This window comes from Pygocentrus nattereri, chromosome 14, assembly GCF_015220715.1.
Source record: "Pygocentrus nattereri isolate fPygNat1 chromosome 14, fPygNat1.pri, whole genome shotgun sequence".
NCBI lineage: Eukaryota > Metazoa > Chordata > Actinopteri > Characiformes > Serrasalmidae > Pygocentrus > Pygocentrus nattereri.
In genome coordinates, this window is record NC_051224.1 from 23,301,958 (window position 1) to 23,322,249 (window position 20,292).

Consider the following 20,292-nt stretch of genomic DNA (forward strand, 5'->3'; position numbering starts at 1 on the left):
TGACAGTAATCTATGGTATTCACTAAACATTAAGAGTGCACAGGGCCCTCAAAATCAGTCTGAAAATGCTGCCAACAGCAGAGCTCTGAAACACACACAGATTCATTTCGGCCAGTCCAAGTTTATCGCCAGTAAACGTAGACAAAGTGTGACAGTAGACACTTCTTTAACTCTGTTTAACAATTCTGGTAATAACTACATGGGCTTTGTCTTTTACAGCACAGGAAAAGTGTGAAAGAGGAACAGAAACTCCGCCTCTGCAGCCTCGACCAACGAAGTCAGCAGCATTTCAGAGTGAAACTGTTCAAAGTCAGCAGCAGTGAACACTAGTATAAATCAAACGGATCAAGGCTCGAACATGGATCCAAGGCCCAGGATGCTGAGACCTCATCTCATTTTAATACTCGGTAATTTAAATTTTTATACCTTTTTTCCAGAAGCAAAATGCTGTGTCTGTATTTTAGTTATAAAGATGCACTGTATACATTTTTATAGCAAAGAACTTGTTTTGACAGGGCAGATGCTCACTGGAACGGCTGTACCTTCAATCTTTTGATACTAAAACTGAAAAAATATGCTACAGGGAAAAAGTTTTCTGTTCAAAAAGTTAAAAGTGTTCCCAATCATATAAAACTGATTTGACTGCAGAAAAATGGATAAAATTATTCTAATCTGCTCGCCCTGTGCAACTTCACAAGTTTCAGCTCACTAGTAGAACATCATAATCTGTAAACGAAAAATATGAAATGTTAGACGTGTTCAGCAAGATATAATAAAATTACCATCCAAAATTCATATTTCAAAAGTGGAGGTCAAATCTCAAGGTAGATAACTTGACAACAAACGAAGTTCTTGCTCATTGAATTCTTGAAAGATTGAATAAAATATCTTTATAGCAGTTTTGGTAATAGTTTATAATATTTAACTCCTCATTGTATAAAGTTATTATTCTAAAACAAAGGTTAATATGGCAAGTGATTTCAAACTTTTGAATGGTTGTCTGCCTACAACGTATTTTGAATTGAATTTTTGAATTTAATCATAAAGTATTAATAGCATGTTATCTTGTTCTTCTGATATTAGGCTTGGGTGATATGTTAATGTAATCAGATTTCGTCGATGATGGACAAGTATCCCGATGCTGATGTGTACAAGGCGATAATGACTGTTTTGGTAAAAGAACTCAGAGAGGACTGATTCACCCTTAAACAGCTTGAATAATAGAGGGAAACTGGGGTTTACACTTCACGGACCAGCAGTCAGTTTCACACATAGATGTGAGAGAGAGAGAGAGAGAGAAAGAGAGAGAGAGAGAGATTGTTTGTTGGCTGTTTTGTGTTATTTCTCTCTGCTACGCGTTGAAATCCTCCCTTTACCACACAAATTACTCTTAATTTACTTGACGTGAATACAATCAAAAATAAATGCTGATGTGCTTTGGAACTTCAGCTCTTCTCAAAGTGACTCACAGCTCTAATAAAAAAAACAAGCTGAAATGACGACGTTAGCATAGACCAGCTAAATTACCTCTAATCTGAAGAGAAAGTTCCTCTGAGCCTCACATACAGCTTTTGTGCAGTATGTTCTGTGCACAGTGTCCTGGTGTTTAGCTGGATTCTGTAAACGCTGCTGTAACTAAAGAAAATGACTTGTTTTCAGTGTGGAAATCACTTTGAAAATCACTTGCAGTCTGACGTCCCTCCAGCAGGGAGCGTTGTTAGCACTTAAGTCACTACAAATCTTCAGCAGAAGAAACTCATGAACATGTGTTTACAGTAACATTTATTATAATGACAAGTGACAACACTCAAAAGATGTTGGGTTACTCAGATTTATTAAAGATTTTCATTAAAACAGTCAACATGTTAAAAAGCCTATAGACTCAAACAGAAGAGAAAGGGGCAGTTTTATCAATAATAATTACTTTTAACTAGAAAATACTGGGCTAATTAATTTTTAGATATTGCCCAGGCCTAACTGGTACTGTACTCTGTATTTGTACAATAACAATTTAAACAAATTTAAAGTGCATTAAAACAGTAGAAATGTTACATACACTATATTGCCAAAAGTATTCGCTCATCAGTCTTCACACATATATGAACTTGAGTGGCATCCCATTCTTAATCCATAGGGTTTAATATGATGTCGGCTCACCTTTTGCAGCTATAACAACTTCAACTCTTCTGGGAAGGCTTTCCACAAGGTTTACGAGTGTGTTTATGGAAATTTTTGACCATTCTTCCAAAAGTGCGTTTGTGAGGTCAGACACTGATCTTGGACGAGAAGGCCTGGCTCACAGTCTCCAGTCTAATTTATCCCAAAGGTGTTCTATTGGGTTGAGGTCCAGCCAGTCAAGTATTTCCACGCTCATCCATGTCTTTATGGACCTTGCTTTGTGCACTCGTGCGCAGTCATGTTGGAACAGGAAGAGGCCGTCCCCAAACTTTTCCCACAAAGTTAGGAGAATGAAATTGGCAACCGGCAAACCCAGACTCGTCCATCAGATTGCCAGATGGAGAATCGTGATTAATCACTCCAGAGAACACGTCTCCACTGCTCTGGAGTCCAGTGGCGGCGCTTTACACCACTGCATTCGACACTTCGCATTGCACTTGGTGATGTAAAGTTTGTATGCAGCTGCTCGGCCATGGAAACCCATTCCATGAAGCTCTCTACAGTGTTCTTGAGCTAATCTGAGGGCCACATGAAGTTTGGATGTCTGTAGTTATTGACTCTGCAGAAAGTTGGTGATCTCTGCGCACTATGCACCTCAGCATCCACTGACCCCACTCTGTCATTTAACGTGGCCAACCTCTTCGTGGCTGAGCTGCTGTCGTTCCCAATCGCTTCCACTTTGTTATAGTATCACTGACCGTTGACTGTGGAATATTTAGTAGTGACGAAATTTCATGACTCTACTTGTTACACAGGTGGTCAACCTATCGCGGTACCACACTGACCTCCTGAGAGCGACCCATTCTTTCACTAATGTTTGTAGAAGCAGTCTGCAGGCCTAGGTGCTTGGTTTATACACCTGTGGCCATGGAAGTGATTGGAACACCTGAATTCAATTATTTCAGTGGGCGAGTGAATACTTTTGACAATATAATGTATTTCCTGCACACAATAACTGTCTTGGGTCTGGAACACAATCTTTCCACAAATGAAGTTTAGCTAAACGTTTGCGTCAGACAATTTCAGTTCTTCTTTAAGTTCTCCTTTAAGCACTAATGGCTTGATTTGCCTTTGAATCAAGTAGTGCACATATGATGTAAACTAAGACGTTGACATGGCCAGTAAGGAACCTTCCACTTCATTCTCAAAAAATGTGTTTTGAGTCTTTCACTTGTCACACGTTGAGGCTGAGCCCAACACGCGCTCTACACTAAGCCGCCAATGTATTAGGAACACCAATTTGTTCTAACACTCATTGGCCATTATATAAGAAACATCTACCAGATAGGTGCACATTGTAGGTTTAGCATTACAGACTGCAGTCCATCTGTTGTGGCATAGTCTATCAGGCTCTGTCCCATTCATCACTGGTCAGTTTCTGACCAAAGGTCTGCTGTTGTCCAGATATTTTCTGTGCAAAAAATCATAATTTGGTCTGTTCTACAAGCAGCACTTTTGCAATTATTTTGTTTACATATATTTAAATGGTACTTTATGGTGCAATGTATGTAACATTTGTTTGTAAGAGCTGAAAGTTATAGTATGTAAGACATTAGTAAACATACATACAAACTTCAATTCTAAGCCAATAAAATCATGAGATCCGTTTAATCAAAGATTATGCAGCTGTGAATGGGCTGGAGGTTAGGGAACCAGCCTCATGACTGGAAGGTCGCTGGTTCGATCCCCAGAGCCGACAGCACACGACTGAGGTGTCCTTGAGCAAGACACCTAACCCCCAACTGCTCTCTGGGCTCTGCTGATTGAGTTGCCCACCGTTCCGGGCAAGTGTGCTCCCTAGTGTGTGCGTGCTCACTAGAGTGTATGTGGTGTTTCACTTCACAGATGGGTTAAATGCGAAGGTGAAATTTCCCTGTTGTGGGACAAATAAAGGTCACTTAATCAATTAAATCTACAAATTACATGATAGGAGTACTTAATAGACTGGAAGCTGAACATTAAGGATGATCTTACTACCAAGCTATTAGGACAAAAAGTATTTGATTAAACATATCTATTATGTTGAGGGAGCAGGAAAGAGAATAAGAGGGAAAACAATACTTGAGCTTTATTAGTGTCTTACAGCTTCCCTCTGATTGATCTGTGATGTTTGGTGATCGTTTTTCTGTTGCAGGACAGGCTTTCTGGACAAAAAGCTTTAAGTATCACATGGTGTTTAGTTGGCCATTTTAAAGCAGCATATTAGCAAGAGTTTCTCTCATTTCTGCTGAACTTGCCCTGCCCATTTTCAGTAAAAACAGCTGAGTAAGTCTGTATAATGCACACAGAGTCTGAGAGCTTTTACTCACAGCTACCTCCTCACTACACAGTGCCACCCAGGAAGTATCGACTATAACAGCAGATAGTACAAGTATGTGCGGGTTAGGCTCTCTGGACAGTTTATAACGTTGCTATTGTAGCAAACCATCTCCATTTTGGTTGATTTTCTTCACATTTGAAAGTATCAGCTGTTTTTATATTGTGTAAAAATTTCATGACAACCAACAAACAGAAATACACCATACTCCAAAATACTGTTTATTCCCCATTAATTTAATTGAGTTAAAATGTTTTTTCTTTCCCTTGTATAGTTACTTTTTGGAGATAAGAGGTTTTGTTCCGACAGTGATGAGAAGTTGGTGGTGTCCTTTGTTTCCACTTCCTGAGCTGTACATTCAACTCATTTCAACTATCTTTCGAAACACAGCTTCCAAACTTAATCCTTCTGTTTTTAAGTTTAAGTTTAAGTGAGAGTTTAAGTGATACTTTTTTGATCCCACAACTGGGGAAATTCCACCTCCGCATTTAACCCATCCGTGAAGTGAAACACCACATACACACTAGTGAACACACACACTAGGGGGTAGTGAGCACACTTGCCCGGAGCAGTGGGCAGCCCTAACCACAGCGCCCGGGGAGCAGTTGGGGGTTAGGTGTCTTGCTCAAGGACACCTCAGTCATGGACTGTCGGCCCTGGGGATCGAACCAGCAACCTTCCGGTCACAGGGCCAGATCCCTAACCTCCAGCCCACAACTGCTGATAAGAATTGAAATGTAGCTTTTACAATGAAGTGAAATAAATTTGTCAAAAACAAACTGTTTTCTCTGTAGTCCTGGGTCTTCTGGGTTCATGCAGATGTTTGGTGATGTCAACACCACACAAACTCTTGTGTATTTATTCCTTAAAAGGAATGTTCAGACCCTAAAACCTATTAAAATAAACATGCATGTAAAGGTTAAAAATAAAAATAAATCAAGCAAGTTGCACCTGGTTAGGAAAGATTCCCACAACAATCACATTGAATAAGCCTCCTAAAGTTCTCAGGGCCATCATTATTAAAACACTCAAACAGAAAAAGCCCCAGCAAAAGGTCTTAAACATCCTTATCAGTGCAGTTAGTTTGAGATTTGGAAAGTCCATGGAAATAATCACACCCAGACAGCTGCAACACACAAGATCAGACTAATGAGGAAACTAGACTAAAGAGAGAAGACAGGACAACCTGAAAGCAGCAGGTACAACAAGCAATAAACTGCACCACCATCATCTCTGTTTCTACACCCCACAAAAAACTCTGAAAAGAAACACAAAGAGATAAGTGTACAAAAGGTGAAGGTGCTTCCATGGACTAGCCAATCTCATGACCCAGATTATTTAGAAATTTGAATTATCCAACAGAGGGAAAAAAGCTGCAAAATTAAACCACAATGCTGCAAAAAGCCGATTGTCTTTTTACATGAGGAAAAACTTCTATAATAAAGCTTCTACTAAAATCTCTATAGGATTCTCATGGTTTAGCACTAAGTTACATGGTTAGAAATAAAGGTTCTATGCTGGTACATGTTTCGTTCATCAAGGTACAATCAGTGTAAATGTTCCCTCAAAGGTTCTACAGTGGTTTTAAAGTCTGATTGTGAACCTTAAATAAGTTTTTCCAGGTGAAAAGTTCATATTTATACCTTTTCATAACCGAATGTTTTAAACCAGAACAGTAAAATAAAAGCCTGGAGGCGAGGCGGGTGTGTGGAGTCAGTACAGCTTAGAACATATCATTTCAGTGGTTATGTTCCCTGACTAAAGGTACTGAGATGGACCCTTAAGGGAACCAACCCAGGGACAAAAAGGGGACTGACCCAGTGACAGTTTAGTACCTTTTTTCTGACAGTGTAATTGTGATTCACATTTTTTGGCAGTTCTAGATTAAACACAGTCATTTTGAGATCTCTAAAAGAGATTCCTTATTTTACTTTATGCTTGTGACTGATATTATTATGTGTGTAAACTTGAAGGGGATACATGAACTGGAAGCACGCTAAAAACTAATATTCGTTTCTTCTGTTTGGAGAACAAATTGCTCATTTTTTTGTCTGAAAAATGTATTGTTAGAAAAGCTACAGACAAAATCTAAATTACATGAGGAATTCTAAGTGTTGAACTTCACATGTACAATTCTGACAGGTCAATGACAGATTATTGTCTCCCTGTAAATTGATGATTTATTATATTACTGATTTAAGGAAAAACATTCCTATAGTCATTGTTCTTAGTCACACCTTCTTCAAATCAAATCAAATCAAATTTATTTGTATAGCGCTTTTTACAACGGATGTTGTCACAAAGCAGCTTTACAGAATTTTGGACAAGACAAAGTTTTAACAGGACTGTAATAATGTACAAAACCCCCCCTGGTGGGCAAGCCAGGGGCAACATTGGCAAGGAAAAACTCCTTCAGAACTGAGGAAGAAACCTTGGGAGGAACCAGGCTCACCAGGGGGGACCCATCCTCCTCTGGTCAAACTACCTACAAGTGATTATATTACTAATATTAATAGCAGTAATTTTGGTATTAGGAATAGCTAGGAGTCCGTGAGAATATCAGTGTAGGGTGGGCAGCTGGTCTAAGGCAGGTGGTGGCAGCTGGGGCATGGGCAGCTGGTCTGAAGTGGGTAGCAGGAGAGCTCAACAGTCAGTCGTCCTTCAGTGTCCAGCCGGACATATGGGTGATTGTATACTCGGAAAGAATGCAGGGAGATGGAATTAGTTTTATTCTGTCTGTTTGTAGATAAACAGGGAATGTAAACATTTCCAGAGTGTGGCTAACGACTCCGGCAGATCTGACTATGACAGCTTAACTAAAAGGAGAGAACCAGAAGGACACACAGACACGGCAGCACTCTGAAACAGTTCGGCATCCCTCCGCTCCACCGTCCACAAACCTGAGTGACCGCGTGTGAGCAGCGGGACGACAGCACCAGCATCTCAGTTTACTATAATTCCTTGTGTCCATGGACCCCTGGATCTGCTGCCTTTATCTAAGGGGGAACATTAGCTACCAAAAGCTAAACTGAACAAGTGAGTTTTCAGTCTAGTCTTAAAGATTGAGACTGTGTCTGAGTCCTGAACAGTTTCTGAACTGTTCTGAAACCTTCTGAATTCTAGGAACTATTAATAAGCCAGCACTCTGTGATCTGAGTGGTCGTGATGGCTCATAATGAGAAACAAGGTCTTGCAGGTACTCAGGAGTGAGCCCATGTAGGGCTTTATAAGTCAATAAAAGGATTTTATAATTAATACGGAATTTAATAGGCAGCCAATGAAGTGATGATAGCACTGGACTAATATGCTCAAATTTTCTAGTTTTAGTGAGGACCCTGGCTGCGGCATTTTGGACTAGTTGGAGTTTGTTTAAATTCCTGCTTGTGCATCCTGACAGTAGTGTGTTACAATAGTCTAGCCTAGAAGTAATAAAGGCATGTACTAGTGTTTCCGCATCACGCAGGGATTTCTGATCTTGGCGATGTTGCGAAGATGTAGAAAAGCTGTCCTAGTGATGCTGCCTATGTGTTGATCGAATGATAAATCTGAATATATTATAACGCCAAGATTTTTTGCTGCTGAGCCAGGTGTGGCTGGATAGTGTAAGATAGAGAATAGCAGACGAACGCAGATCGGAGATCAGCGAATTAAGCAAAAGATACGATGATCAAAAGACTGGTGACACAAAATCGTAATCCCAGTCCGAGCGAAGTTCAAATAGGCAAATATCCAAAATGACAAAACAGAGGTATCCAAAAAGGGCTAGGCACAAAACGAAAGTCAGCAGAACAACACTAAAGCTCAAACAAACAGAAGAAACAAACGGCATAATCCAAAACGCTCAGTAGGGTTCGGCAGAACAATAATTTGCATTGTAGTAGTGCTAAGTCAGGGCTTAAATAGCCCAACCTTAGGGTCTCATGATAAAATTCAGGTATACGTCCTTAGAAATCATGAGACTTGGATCTCTGCCAGGAGTGGGGTGGGGAGTATGAAGTCACGTGAGATTCCAAAGGATTCTGGGAATTGGAGTCCCTGTCTTGCGAGGCTGAATCCGAGCGTGTGACAAAAGTCGGCGAGATTTAAGATTAAATCTGGTAATTTACTTCTTGCTAATTTTGGACCCAGAAGGAGAACCTCTGTTTTGTTACTTTTTAATAGGAGGAAGTTACGTGACATCCAGCCTTTCACGTCTTTTACACAGTCCTCCATTTTCTTTAACCTGTATTTGTCATAAGGCTTGGCTGATATGTACAGTTGATTATCGTCTGCATAACAATGAAAGTTTACGCCATGGTTACTTATAACTGTGCCTAACGGTAACATATATAGTGTAAATAGTAATGGTCTTAATATAGACCCCTGCGGAATTCCAAATCTCACTTTTGAATAATTGGAAGATAAATTGTTTACCCTAACAAACTGATAACGTTCTGATAGGTAAGATCTGAACCATGATAGGGCTGTCCCTGTGACTCCAACCATGTTTTCTAACCTTTCTAAGAGAATATTGTGGTCTATTGTATCGAAGGCCGCGCTAAGGTCAAGTAGCACTAAAAGAGATATGTAGCCTTGATCAGAGGCAAGAAGAAGATCATTAGTTATCTTAACTAGAGCCGTCTCAGTGCTGTGGTGTGGCCTGAATCCAGATTGAAATTTTTCATATATATGGTTCTTGTGTAGATATGAACTAAGTTGTTGGGCCACAGCTTTTTCTAAGATCTTTGATATAAACGGTAAGTTAGAAACAGGCCTGTAATTAGACAAAACGGTGACATCAAGATTTGGTTTCTTGATCAGAGGTTTGATAACTGCTAGTTTAAAAGCTTTGGGTACATGGCTCAGACTAAGGGACGAGTTTACTATAGTTAAAATAGGGTTTATAATAACTGGTAGCACTTCTTTGAGTAATTTTGAGTGAATTGCATCGAGTGTGCAGGTTGTGCAATTTGAAGAAGAGATAATCTTCTCTAGCTCCAGCTGTGGGAGTGGGTAAAAGGTTTCCAGGCTCTTTTCTACAGCTGTGTTTTGTTCTATATCAGCCAAGTCAGATGACAGCCAGGCTGGATTTGAATTTGATACTGTGGGTTGAATTTGTTGTCTAATATTTTCAATTTTATTATTAAAGAAGTCCATAAAAACTTCACTGGTGAGAGTTGCTGAAATTTCTGGTTCAGTACCTGCCTGATTTTGTGTGATTTGGGAAATCACATTAAACAGTATTCTAGGATTATACTTATTATTCTTGATCAGCGAGGCCAGATATGCTGAGCAAGCGTCAGTGAGAGCATTTCTATACTCTATAAGGCTGTCCTTCCAGGCAGTGTGGAACACTTCCAGTTTGGTTTGACGCCATTTCTGCTCTAATTTCCGAACTGTTTGTTTTAAGGTCCGGGTTTTATCGTTGTACCACGGGGCGAGCTTTCTCTGCCTTATTCTCTTTATTTTAAGTGGGGCCACATTTTCTAAAGTGGATCGTAAGGTATTTTCTAAATAATCAGTTCCATTGGGTCTGATGGAGTGGAGACTGGGGTTGATAGTTCTGGGAGATTTTCTATAAATTGTAGGGCGGTAGAAGGTTTTATTGAGTGCTTTGTTGAATAACGAGGGGACGTATATATATTATGGCTAAGTCGTAGCTCATATGAAATTAGGTAATGGTATGAAATTAGGTAACTTCTTCTTCTTGGCTGCTTTTCAGTGATAAACAGCTGATTTGAAATGAATAAGCATACAGTAAAGGACTGATTACTTGAACTGGATCTTTAGCCAACTGTGTTTGAACACATTGGAATTAGACCTACACATTTAACCCATCCATGCAGTGAAACACCCACGTACATGCACACTAGTGAACACACACACACTAGGGGGCAGTGAGCACACTTGCCCAGAGTGGTGGGCAGCCCTATCCACAGTGCCCAGGGAGCAGTTGGGGGCAAGGTGTCTTGCTCAAGGGCACTTCAGTCACATACTGTCAGCTGAGGGGTTCGAACCAGTGACCTTCCGGGCTGGTTCCCTAACCTCCAGCCCACTACTGCCCCATTACTTAATGTAATGAGGCTTGACATGTAGCAATAACGCAGGGGTGGGTGATTTGGAAAAACAGTACATCACAATACTAGAGACATGCTCTCTTTGTAGTGCGTCATGCAGTTAGTCAGTGTTCGTTAATGGTATGTGTCCACTGCAACTACACCTTACTGCATTCTATTCAGTTCACTGGAGAGCTCTGCCACATACACGGTGCTTGATGGGCTATGGCAAATTGTGCCAAACTGCGCGGCGGAAAAGTTGAGCAGCTTTACATTTTTGTGAATAAATGTAGCCACTGCACTGCAATTAGCCCATTAAGGCAGAAATAGACTTGTTTTACATTTAGACATTTTCTTTAACTTTTTCAAAATCCAAGTGAAGCAGGAGAAATAAAAACTAGAAAATGGTGTTTCACATCCTGCCATATGTTTTTCCACTTACTGGTCATTTTACAAACAATTACCCAAGTATGCTTTCCTGATACCAGTGCAGCCAGTTGAGACTCACAACAAGCATTGATGGCATCGTCGTGCGCATGTTTTGGAGAAGTCTTTATTTAGCATCTTTTTTTAGTATGCACTTCTTACAAATCTTTTTTTGTTATTCGCTGAATGTTATATAACTGGATGGTTAATACATCCCTCTGTCTCTCTCTCTTTCTCGCTGCCACTCATTCACAAGTTCAGGACTGCTTAAGGCTCTGTGTTTTCAACGATAAACAAAGTGCAAAATACAAACAATTACTACTGAAAACACTCAGTGTGAATTTAGCGTCCACAGGCTCAGTGCAAATCAGGCATGGGGCCCAGACCTGGTAGTGGTGGGGGGTCTCACAGGAGGGGCTTGAGGTAAAAATAAGAAATGGGTTTGGGCATACAGACCATTTATTTACCACGAGCCTTGGAGGCACCCAAGTAAGTAAGTAATGTTTAGGAACTACAAAAAGTCTAGTGTCTGGAAGGCATCCAACTACACATTACCCAATGGTACAGTAAGAAATAACCATAAAGCCGGCCTTCTTATCAGACTATTTTTGTCACATGCTTTGTAATCAGAAGGAAAGACTGCCGTTTCAGCTTTGGAAGCATTTTATTTACAAAATAATATTCTGACCTCACTAAAGAGACACCAGCATTCTGTTCAGATGAAAGATTTCAACCAAATTTCAACCTTTTTCAAGCAGGCACACCCAGAAATTATGGGCAACACAGAACAGGTCTGGCTGACATTTTGTTTGTATTCATAAAATCTCAGTATTTTATGTAGTTTGTACTTGATTTAAAATAAAATACAAAACTTAGAAGTTAAAAAATACACAAAATACTTCCCAAAAAGCAAAAGGTTGTTGCTGAAGTAACTGTGATTGGTCTATAGGAGTTGTATGGATGCGCTTTCAAGGAAACAGGCAAAGGCTTAGATTAGATGAGTTTGAAGTAGAGCAGCTGTCCTGTTTATCTCACTATCGCTCTCTCTTTGTTTCCCCTTTTCCTTTTCCTGACCTCATCTCCTCCACAGTCTTTTGGGGCTGCGTAGGAATGGTAGGAATAGAGGTGGGGGGCAAACATGGTTTGCAGCCCCAGAGTTGTGGATTGTGGAAAACAGGAAAGAACTGGGGGCTATTGTGTGAAAAGTGAAAGTGAAACAGATTCTCGTCCCTCTGCAGCCTCTGAGAGAGTGTGAGTTTAGAGTGTGGTTACTGTGGTCTCCTTCACTGTCTTTTGCATGACTGAGAAATGGACACACTTGGACAGTCAGCAGAAAGTACACAGAAGTGTCTGAAACTGTGGGCGTAGACTTGGTGAGAGTCTGTAAAACATCATCCGTTCTTCGAGGTAAAGCTGCTTGAGGTCAGAGGCAGTGCACACTGTAACCAACCATAATTCAAACTGAACAAGGCTCTCAGGACCAGGATGTAGAGACCTTACCTCAATTTCATGCTGGGTAAAGTTAAACATTTTTTTGTTCTGGTAAAAAAAAAAAAAACTTTTTAACTTTTTAAAAATGTGTATTTAAAGGCTGTCTTAGGTAAATGAGTAAACTGATTTTTAAAAATATGTTAACAGTATGCTAACAGAATAAAAATTTGTCTTATATTCTGTTATTTTTTCACTGAACTTCCATTCAGTGCACTTAAAGCAGCGTTTTCTTTTTTTTACACAGTGTGACCTGATCAAAGTGAAAACAGTACAAAAGTACACTACTTAATGTTTTATGATTTGTTTTCCTGCAACACATTCCAAACATTTCAGACAGTAGCATGATTACTATTGTCTTACACAGCCCACACCCAAAACTGAGCTTGGGACATTGGAGTGAACAGCAAGAGTTCTGGGTGCCTTTGCTGAGCCCTCTCACTCACAGAGAAAGAGTGATGGAAGAGTAGGAGTGAGCAGGGAATGCAAAAGACAAAATAAGATGAAGAACAAATTTTGCTCCAAAATGCAACTTCAAGTTTTTCCTGCAGGCTGTTCTGCTACTTACAACAGACAAACAAAGCAGGGCTGTACCCCCTACATGGCTCTGGCTTACTCAACCACTGACTCTAATATGCCATGAATCAACTGCAGATAACAGAGCCAAGCTGGAAAGTGGTAGCCTCCCAGCATTCCGGTGTGCCGCTTGACATGCGGGGGGCACCCCTGTTATCTGCGTTTGTGGAGGTATTACACACTAGTAGTTCTGTTTCAGTAACAGGTGACTAATTTTTTTGTCAGGCGAAATTATTCAATCATATAAAATGCTTTAATCTCACACCCACACACACACACACACAACACAAATACATTTTCTAAGCCGCTTCTCTCTCAGGGTTGCGGGGGGCGTGCTGGAGCCTATCCCAGCAGTCATTGGGTGGAAGGCTGCTCTAAATCAGTCTTACAAAAACTAGTTTTGCAGACCCTATTGTCCTGCACTTTAGTGTTTTTCCTGCTCCCAGCACACCTCATTATCAGTCCATTATTATTTCTTCTGTGCTACAAAATAGGTTCTTCTACTGTAACAAGCTTGACATCGTAACAATAGTAGAACCCTTTTTACTTGTATACAGAACCATTATCTATGTAGAACACATTTGTTAAATCAATTTAAAAAACCTTTTCATGACTCAAAAGACACCTGAAATTGTGCAAAAGGTTCTTTCAGTGTTCAAGATTCTATATAGAACTATAACCCCATTTCTCAAAAAATTGGGACACTGCAAAATGTAAATGAAAAGAAAATGCAATTATGTGCAATTTAAACCCTATACCTAATTAAAAATAGTACAAAGAAACCATATCAAATGTTGAAACTGAGAATATTTTTTTTTGAGAAATATATGCCCATTTTTTAATTGATGGCAGCAACACGTTCCAAAAAAGTTGGGATGGGGCAACAAAAGGCTGGTAAAGTTGTGTAATGCTTAAAATACACCTGAAAGTTAATTGGTAACAGGTCAGTAATGTGATTAGGTATAAAAGTTATTCACTTCCGGCGCCACTGTCAGTGGCAGCCTTTCCAATAGCTCTGTGTTTTGTCATCGTTGTTAACCGCTTAGTCCAGATAGGGATGCGGTAGCAGTTAGGAGAACAGAGAATCCATGCCCCCTCAACAGTCTGCGAGAGGGTAAAAATCTAGTCCATTGTTCCATAGCCAGGACGGAATCCACACTGAGCACACCCTCCGGTCCCCATTTTTAAAAATGGGGACCACCACCCCAGTCTGCCATTCCAAGGGTACTGTTCCTGAGGTCCACGCAGAGGTGCGTCAACCACGACAGCCCCACAATATCCAGAACCTAAATCATCTCTGGACAAATCTCATCCACCCCCTGTGCCTTGCCACTGAAGAGCTTGCCTACTACCTCAGGGACCTCCACCAGGGAAATGGAGTTTGACATGCCAGAGGCTCTGGCCCTGACTCCCATGAGGGAGGCATGTCTCCCGGATTAAGGAGTTCTTCAAAGTGCTTCCACCAACTGACAATATCCTCACTTGAAGTCAGAGTTTCTCCCCCCTTGTCGAATACAGCTTGGGTGCAGCCACCACGACCACATCTGAGTCCATCCATCCATCCATCCATTTTCTAAGCCGCTTCTCCATCAGGGTCGCGGGGGGTGCTGGAGCCTATCCCAGCAGTACCACACCTGAGTTGCTGATCGAAAGTCTTTTTCCATGGCTTCACCAAACTCCTACCATGCCCTGGATTTTGCTTCTGCCACCATTGCGGCTGCCACCTTTTTTGCCTGTCAGTACCTATCTGCTGAGTCGGGAGTCCTTCGGGCCATCCAGTCCCTAAAGGCCTCTTTCTTCACCAGGGTGTTCTTGGGTTACCGCCCCGACAGGCACCCACAAGCTTTTGGCCACAGCTATGCCTGGCAGCTTCCACAATGGTTTTAAACAGGGTCCATTCAGACTCCATGTCCCCTACCTCCCCCAGGACATAAGAAAAGATCTCTAGCAGAGATGGGAGTTAAAATCATTCCGAACAGGGGCCTCTGACAGTCATTCCCAGCACACCCTCACTATTCGCTTGGCCTGATTCGTTGCCATCTGATCCAAGTCACCACCAGATGGTGATCAGTTGACAGCTCAGCACCTCTCTTTACCTGAGTGTGCAGAACATATGGTCCCAATCAGATGAAACGACAATAAAGTTGATCATTGACCTCTGACCTAAGGAGCTCTGGTACCTTGTACACTTATGAACATCCTTGTATTTGAACTTGGTGTTTGTTATGGACAATCCATGCTTGGTACAGAAGTCCAATAACAATTCACCATTCGAGTTTAGATCGGGCAGGCCGTTCTTCCCAATCACACCTCTCCAGGTCTCCCAGTCATTGCCAACATGAGCATTGAAGTCCCCCAGTAAGATTATGGAGTCTGTAGGCAGGACCCTTTCCAGAACCCCACCCACTCACTCCAAGAAGTCCAAATACTCTGACCTGTTGTTTGGTGCATAAGCACACACAACAGTCAGAGTTTTCTTCTCTGTGATTTTAATTCTCATTGAGGTGACCCTCTCGTCCACCGGGACAAACTCCAACTGCACGGCCTCTCACCCTGTGCAATCCCTGAGTAGGAGAGGGACCAACCCCTATCCAGGAGTTTGTTCCAGAGCCGACACTGTGGGTGGAGGTGAGCCCAACTATATCTAGTTGGTACCTCTTAACCTCCCGCACAAGCTCCGGCTCCTCCCCCCCAGTGAGGTTACATTCCACATGCCAAGAGCCAGTTTCTGCCGCAAGGGCCTAGGCTTTGTATTTTGTGTACTGTTTTTGCCCTTTTTTCTTAGTTTTTCTCTTTTCTGTTTGCGTATATTACTTTTTAGCGACAGTTCTGTTTGTACGAAGGACATGAGCCTATTTTCATGCATATGGGTAGAAATAACTTAGCTTACACACGTGAAGAGATGCTAACGCTGTGAACAAATGGTCATGCAGGCACAACGCACCCCATTCAAGGGGGAGCTGTGGAGGACCTTTTGGGGGTGCAGAGCTGGCACTAAGCTAAAGGCTACGCTGGAGGTACAAACCATCTATTCCTTCGGTGGTGATGGGGAATGTGAACTCTTTGGCCAACAAGACAGACGAACTAGTGGCACTGGTTTGGAATCTACATTTATACTGGGAATATAGTCATTTATGTATCACGGAAACGTGGCTAACTGGCAACATTCCTGGTGCTAATGTGGACATTCCCGGCTTCACCACCGTGAGAGTGGACAGGGATGCTAAAGTGAGCAGCAAAAGCAATGGTGGGCACTCATGCTTTTTGTTAACATCAGATGGTGTAACCCAGGACAGGTGACTGTAAAGGAGATAATCTGCAGTCAGGATGTTGAACTGATGGCAGTATGTCTTCACCCCTATTATGTGCCTAGGGAGTTATCACATGCCATCGCTGTTTGTGTTTACGTTCCCCCTTGCACGGACGCTGAGATGGCGTGTGACGTCATACATGCTATCACGAGACTGTAGACCCAGCACCCTGAGGCTTTCATTGCCATCTCTGGTGATTTTAATCATGTTACACTGGACTCAGTGCTCACATCTTTTTACCAGTATGTAGACTGCCCCACTAGGAAGAACAGGACAACCGATCTCATTTACGCCAATGTGAAGTATGCATACATCGCAACACACCCCTGCCCCCTCTGGGAAAATCTGACCACAACCTGGTCTACCTGCAGTACAAACCCCATGTCCGGAGACAGCCTGTAACCACATGCTCCTTCAGGAAATGGTCTCCTGAAGCTGAAGCGGCTCTCAGGGATTGTTGAGTCCACGGAATGGAGTGTACTGCAGGAGCTATATGGGGATGACATCGAGGGGATTACACACTGCATGACGGACTACATGAACTTTTGCATGGACATTGTTGTTCCAGTGAAAACTGTATGCTGCTTTGCAAGCCCTGGATAACCAGCAATGTCAAAGGTCTGCTGAATAAGAAGAAGAGAGCCTTTAAAGTCAACAACCAGGAGGAGATTAGGAACATACAGAGGGAGATCAAAGTCCAATTGCGAGAGGCCAAGGAGTCCTACAGGATGAAGGTGGAGCAGAAGTTAAAGGAGAATAACATGAGAGAGGTATGGAATGGTATGAAGACCATTACAGGCTGTAAGCAGAGGATGGACAGTGCATTAGACGTTGATGCAGAAAGAGCCAATGAGTTCAACATCTTCTATAAATGGTTTGACTGCCCTGTTCCGATCTCCACAGCGCCTGTATGTCCAGCAGTCACCACCACACCCTCCCTTTTCTCAGCTCCTGCCGCTTCAGTCTCTGTGTGCCTGGACATCAACACCTCATCTGCTCCTATTGATAATCATCCACCCTCCCAAACGCTGACTGCACAGACATCACAAGCCCCTCTACCCCCTCTTCACACATCAAAGCATCTGATGGGATTTGCAGCACCGCTATAGCACCCCCCTCCCCCTCTGCACATCTTCACTGCAGATCAAGTTAGAGGTGAGCTGAGGAAACTCCATACAAGGAAGGCAGCTAGTGCGGACAAAGTATGTCCTAGACTAACTACAGCACATCTTCAATCTGAGTCTGCGCTTGGGGAGGGTTCCCACACTGTGGAAGACATCATGCATCATTCCAGTACCCTAGAGGGGGTGACCCAGTGAACTCAATAACTTCAGGCCTATTGCTCTAACATCCCATGTCATGAAGACACTGGAGCACCTTCTTCTACACCTTCTCAGACCCCAGGTTCGACACGCAACAGACCCCCTGCAGTTCGCCTACAGGGAGAAAGTGGGAGTGGAGGATGCCATGCTGTACCTCCTCCATCGTGCCCACTCTTATCTGGATAAGGGTGGTTGTGCTGTAAGAGCCATGTTCTTTAATTTTTCCAGTGCCTTTAATACCGTCCAACTGAGAGACAAACTGGTTAACATGCAAGTGTATCCACACCTGGTCTCTTGGATTACTGACTACCTCACTGGCAGACCTCAGTATGTCAGGCTGAAGGACTGTACTTTAGAGACTGTGGTCAGCAGCACAGGAGCACCACAAGGGACTGTACTTTCCCCATTTTTGTTCACACTGTACACCTCAGACTTTCAGGACAACTGACGTGCCACATGCAGAAGTTTTCGGATGACACTGCCATTGTGGCTTGTGTAAGGGAGGAGGAGTACAAGACCCTGGTGAAAGACTTTGTGGAGTGGTGCCATGGGAACAACCTGCTTCTGAACACTGCCAAGACCAAGGAGATGGTAGTGGACTTTTGCAGCGTTAGGCCACACACACAGCCAATCTATTGAGGGGGTTGAAATGGAGAGGGTAATGACCTACAGGTATCTCGGGCTGCTACTGGATGATAGGTTGGACTGGTCAGCCAACACAGACATCCTGTACAGGAAGGGTCAAAGCAGGCTCTACTTCCTGAGGAGGCTGAGGTCCTTTAACATCTGTTGGAAGCTCCTGCAGATGTTCTATCAGACCATGGTTGCCAGCTGTCTTTTTTATGCTGTGCAGTGTTGGGGAGGAAGCATAAAAAGGAGAGACAAGATGCGACTGGACAAGCTGGTCAGGCGAGCGGATTCAGTGGTCAGTGCGAAACTGGACTCTGTGGTCAAGGTGGCTGAGAGAAGGACATTACACAAACTGCTCTCCATTATGGAGGATGATGGCCACCCACTGCACACCATCATCATGGACAGGAGGAGCATGTTTAGTGGCAGGTTGCTGTCACAGAGCTGCTCAACCGACAAATTCAGGAGATCCTTTGTCCCCAGGGTCATCAGGCTCTTCAACTCTTCCCAGGGGGGCCAGCAGAGAAGGATGGAGAGAGAGAGGAGGGCTGAATCTGAATCTCATGCTTATCTTGTGTTTCTCTATTCATCTGCACATTCATCTGCACACACAGCGTGCAGCACATAGTGCACTTTCTACATACCTCATTGCGCATCTTGCACATCTGGACACTAGACACTTTATTTGGTACAATATATGCACATATTTATTTATTCATTCAGTGTGGTCATATGCCGTTACCTGTAAATTATTGTACAGTCATTATTGCAGATATAGATATCATCACAGATTGTTGTATTGTCTATTTGTATATATGCCTGTAGATAGGATCTGGTATATTTATTGTTATATGTCTCCACCCTTGTTACGGTTACTGTACCGTGTTGTGAGTCTGCTATTGGCTGCTAAATTTCCTTCGGGATCAATAAAGTATCTATCTATCCATCTATCTATCTATCTAAAAGGGCATCTCAGATGAGGTGGAGTTCACCACTCTGTGCAACACTGCATGATCAAATAGTGCAACTATTTAAGATTCAACGTAAAAGAACAAGAAACAAAAACATGCAGATTTGATCATCTATGGTACATAATAATATTAAAAGAATCAGAGAATCTGGATAAATCTTTGTATGCAGGGGACAAGGCCAAAAACCAGTATTGGTTAGCCAAGATCTTTGGGCCCTCAGGCAGCACTGCATTAAAAATGGACATGATTCTACAATGGAAATCACTGCATGGGCTCAGAAACACTTCTGAACACCACTGTCTGTGAAAACAGTTCATCACTGCATCCACAATGCTCATTACAACTCTAAAATGCAAAGAAGAAACTGTAAATAAACAAGATCCAGAAATGCTGCCATCTTCTCTGGGCCTGAGCTCATTTGAAATGGACTGAGGCAAAAAGTGTCCTGTGCTCTGACTAATCTAAATTAATTATTTATTTTTTTGTGTAAATCATAGATGACGCATCCTTCTGGCTAAAGACCTTTAGGCTTGTTATCAGTGCACAGTTCAAAAGCCAGTATTCATGATATATATTCATGATATAGAGGGGCATAAGTGCACATGGCATGGGTGATGTGCACATCTGTGAAGGCTCCATTAATGCTGAATGATATATACGTTATGGCAACATATGCTGCCATTCAGACAACGTCTTTTTCGGGGAAGGCTTTGATTATTTCAGCAAGACAATGTCAAACCACCTTCTGCTCATATTACAACAGCATGGCTCTGTAGTTAAAGACTCTGGGTGCTAAACTGGCCTGCCTGCAGTCCAGACCTTTTACCTACTGAAAACACTATGAAACAAGAAATAAGACAAGAGACCCTGAACTGTTCAAAGGTTAAAATCCTGTATCAAGTAAGAATGGAAAAACTTTTTCATAACCAGAGCAAACTTACACATGAAGGGATTTCAAGCCACATTTCTCAGTTCAAGAATGTCACAAGTCCTTAATTCATAAGGCTATTCTATATCTTGCCTAGTGTTTCTCATTTA

General features: G+C 42.2%; 1 protein-coding gene across 1 annotated transcript in view; it reads left to right on the forward strand.

The window, feature by feature from the left end:
* Positions 1 to 308: 308 nt before the first annotated feature.
* Positions 309 to 20,292, forward strand: part of LOC108434943 — a 52,095-nt gene continuing 32,111 nt past the window's right edge. The window contains exon 1 of the mRNA XM_037544568.1: positions 309 to 407. Within this exon, the coding sequence (XP_037400465.1) occupies positions 359 to 407 (49 nt within the window). The 5' untranslated portion in view covers positions 309 to 358. The remainder of the gene's footprint in view (positions 408 to 20,292) is intronic.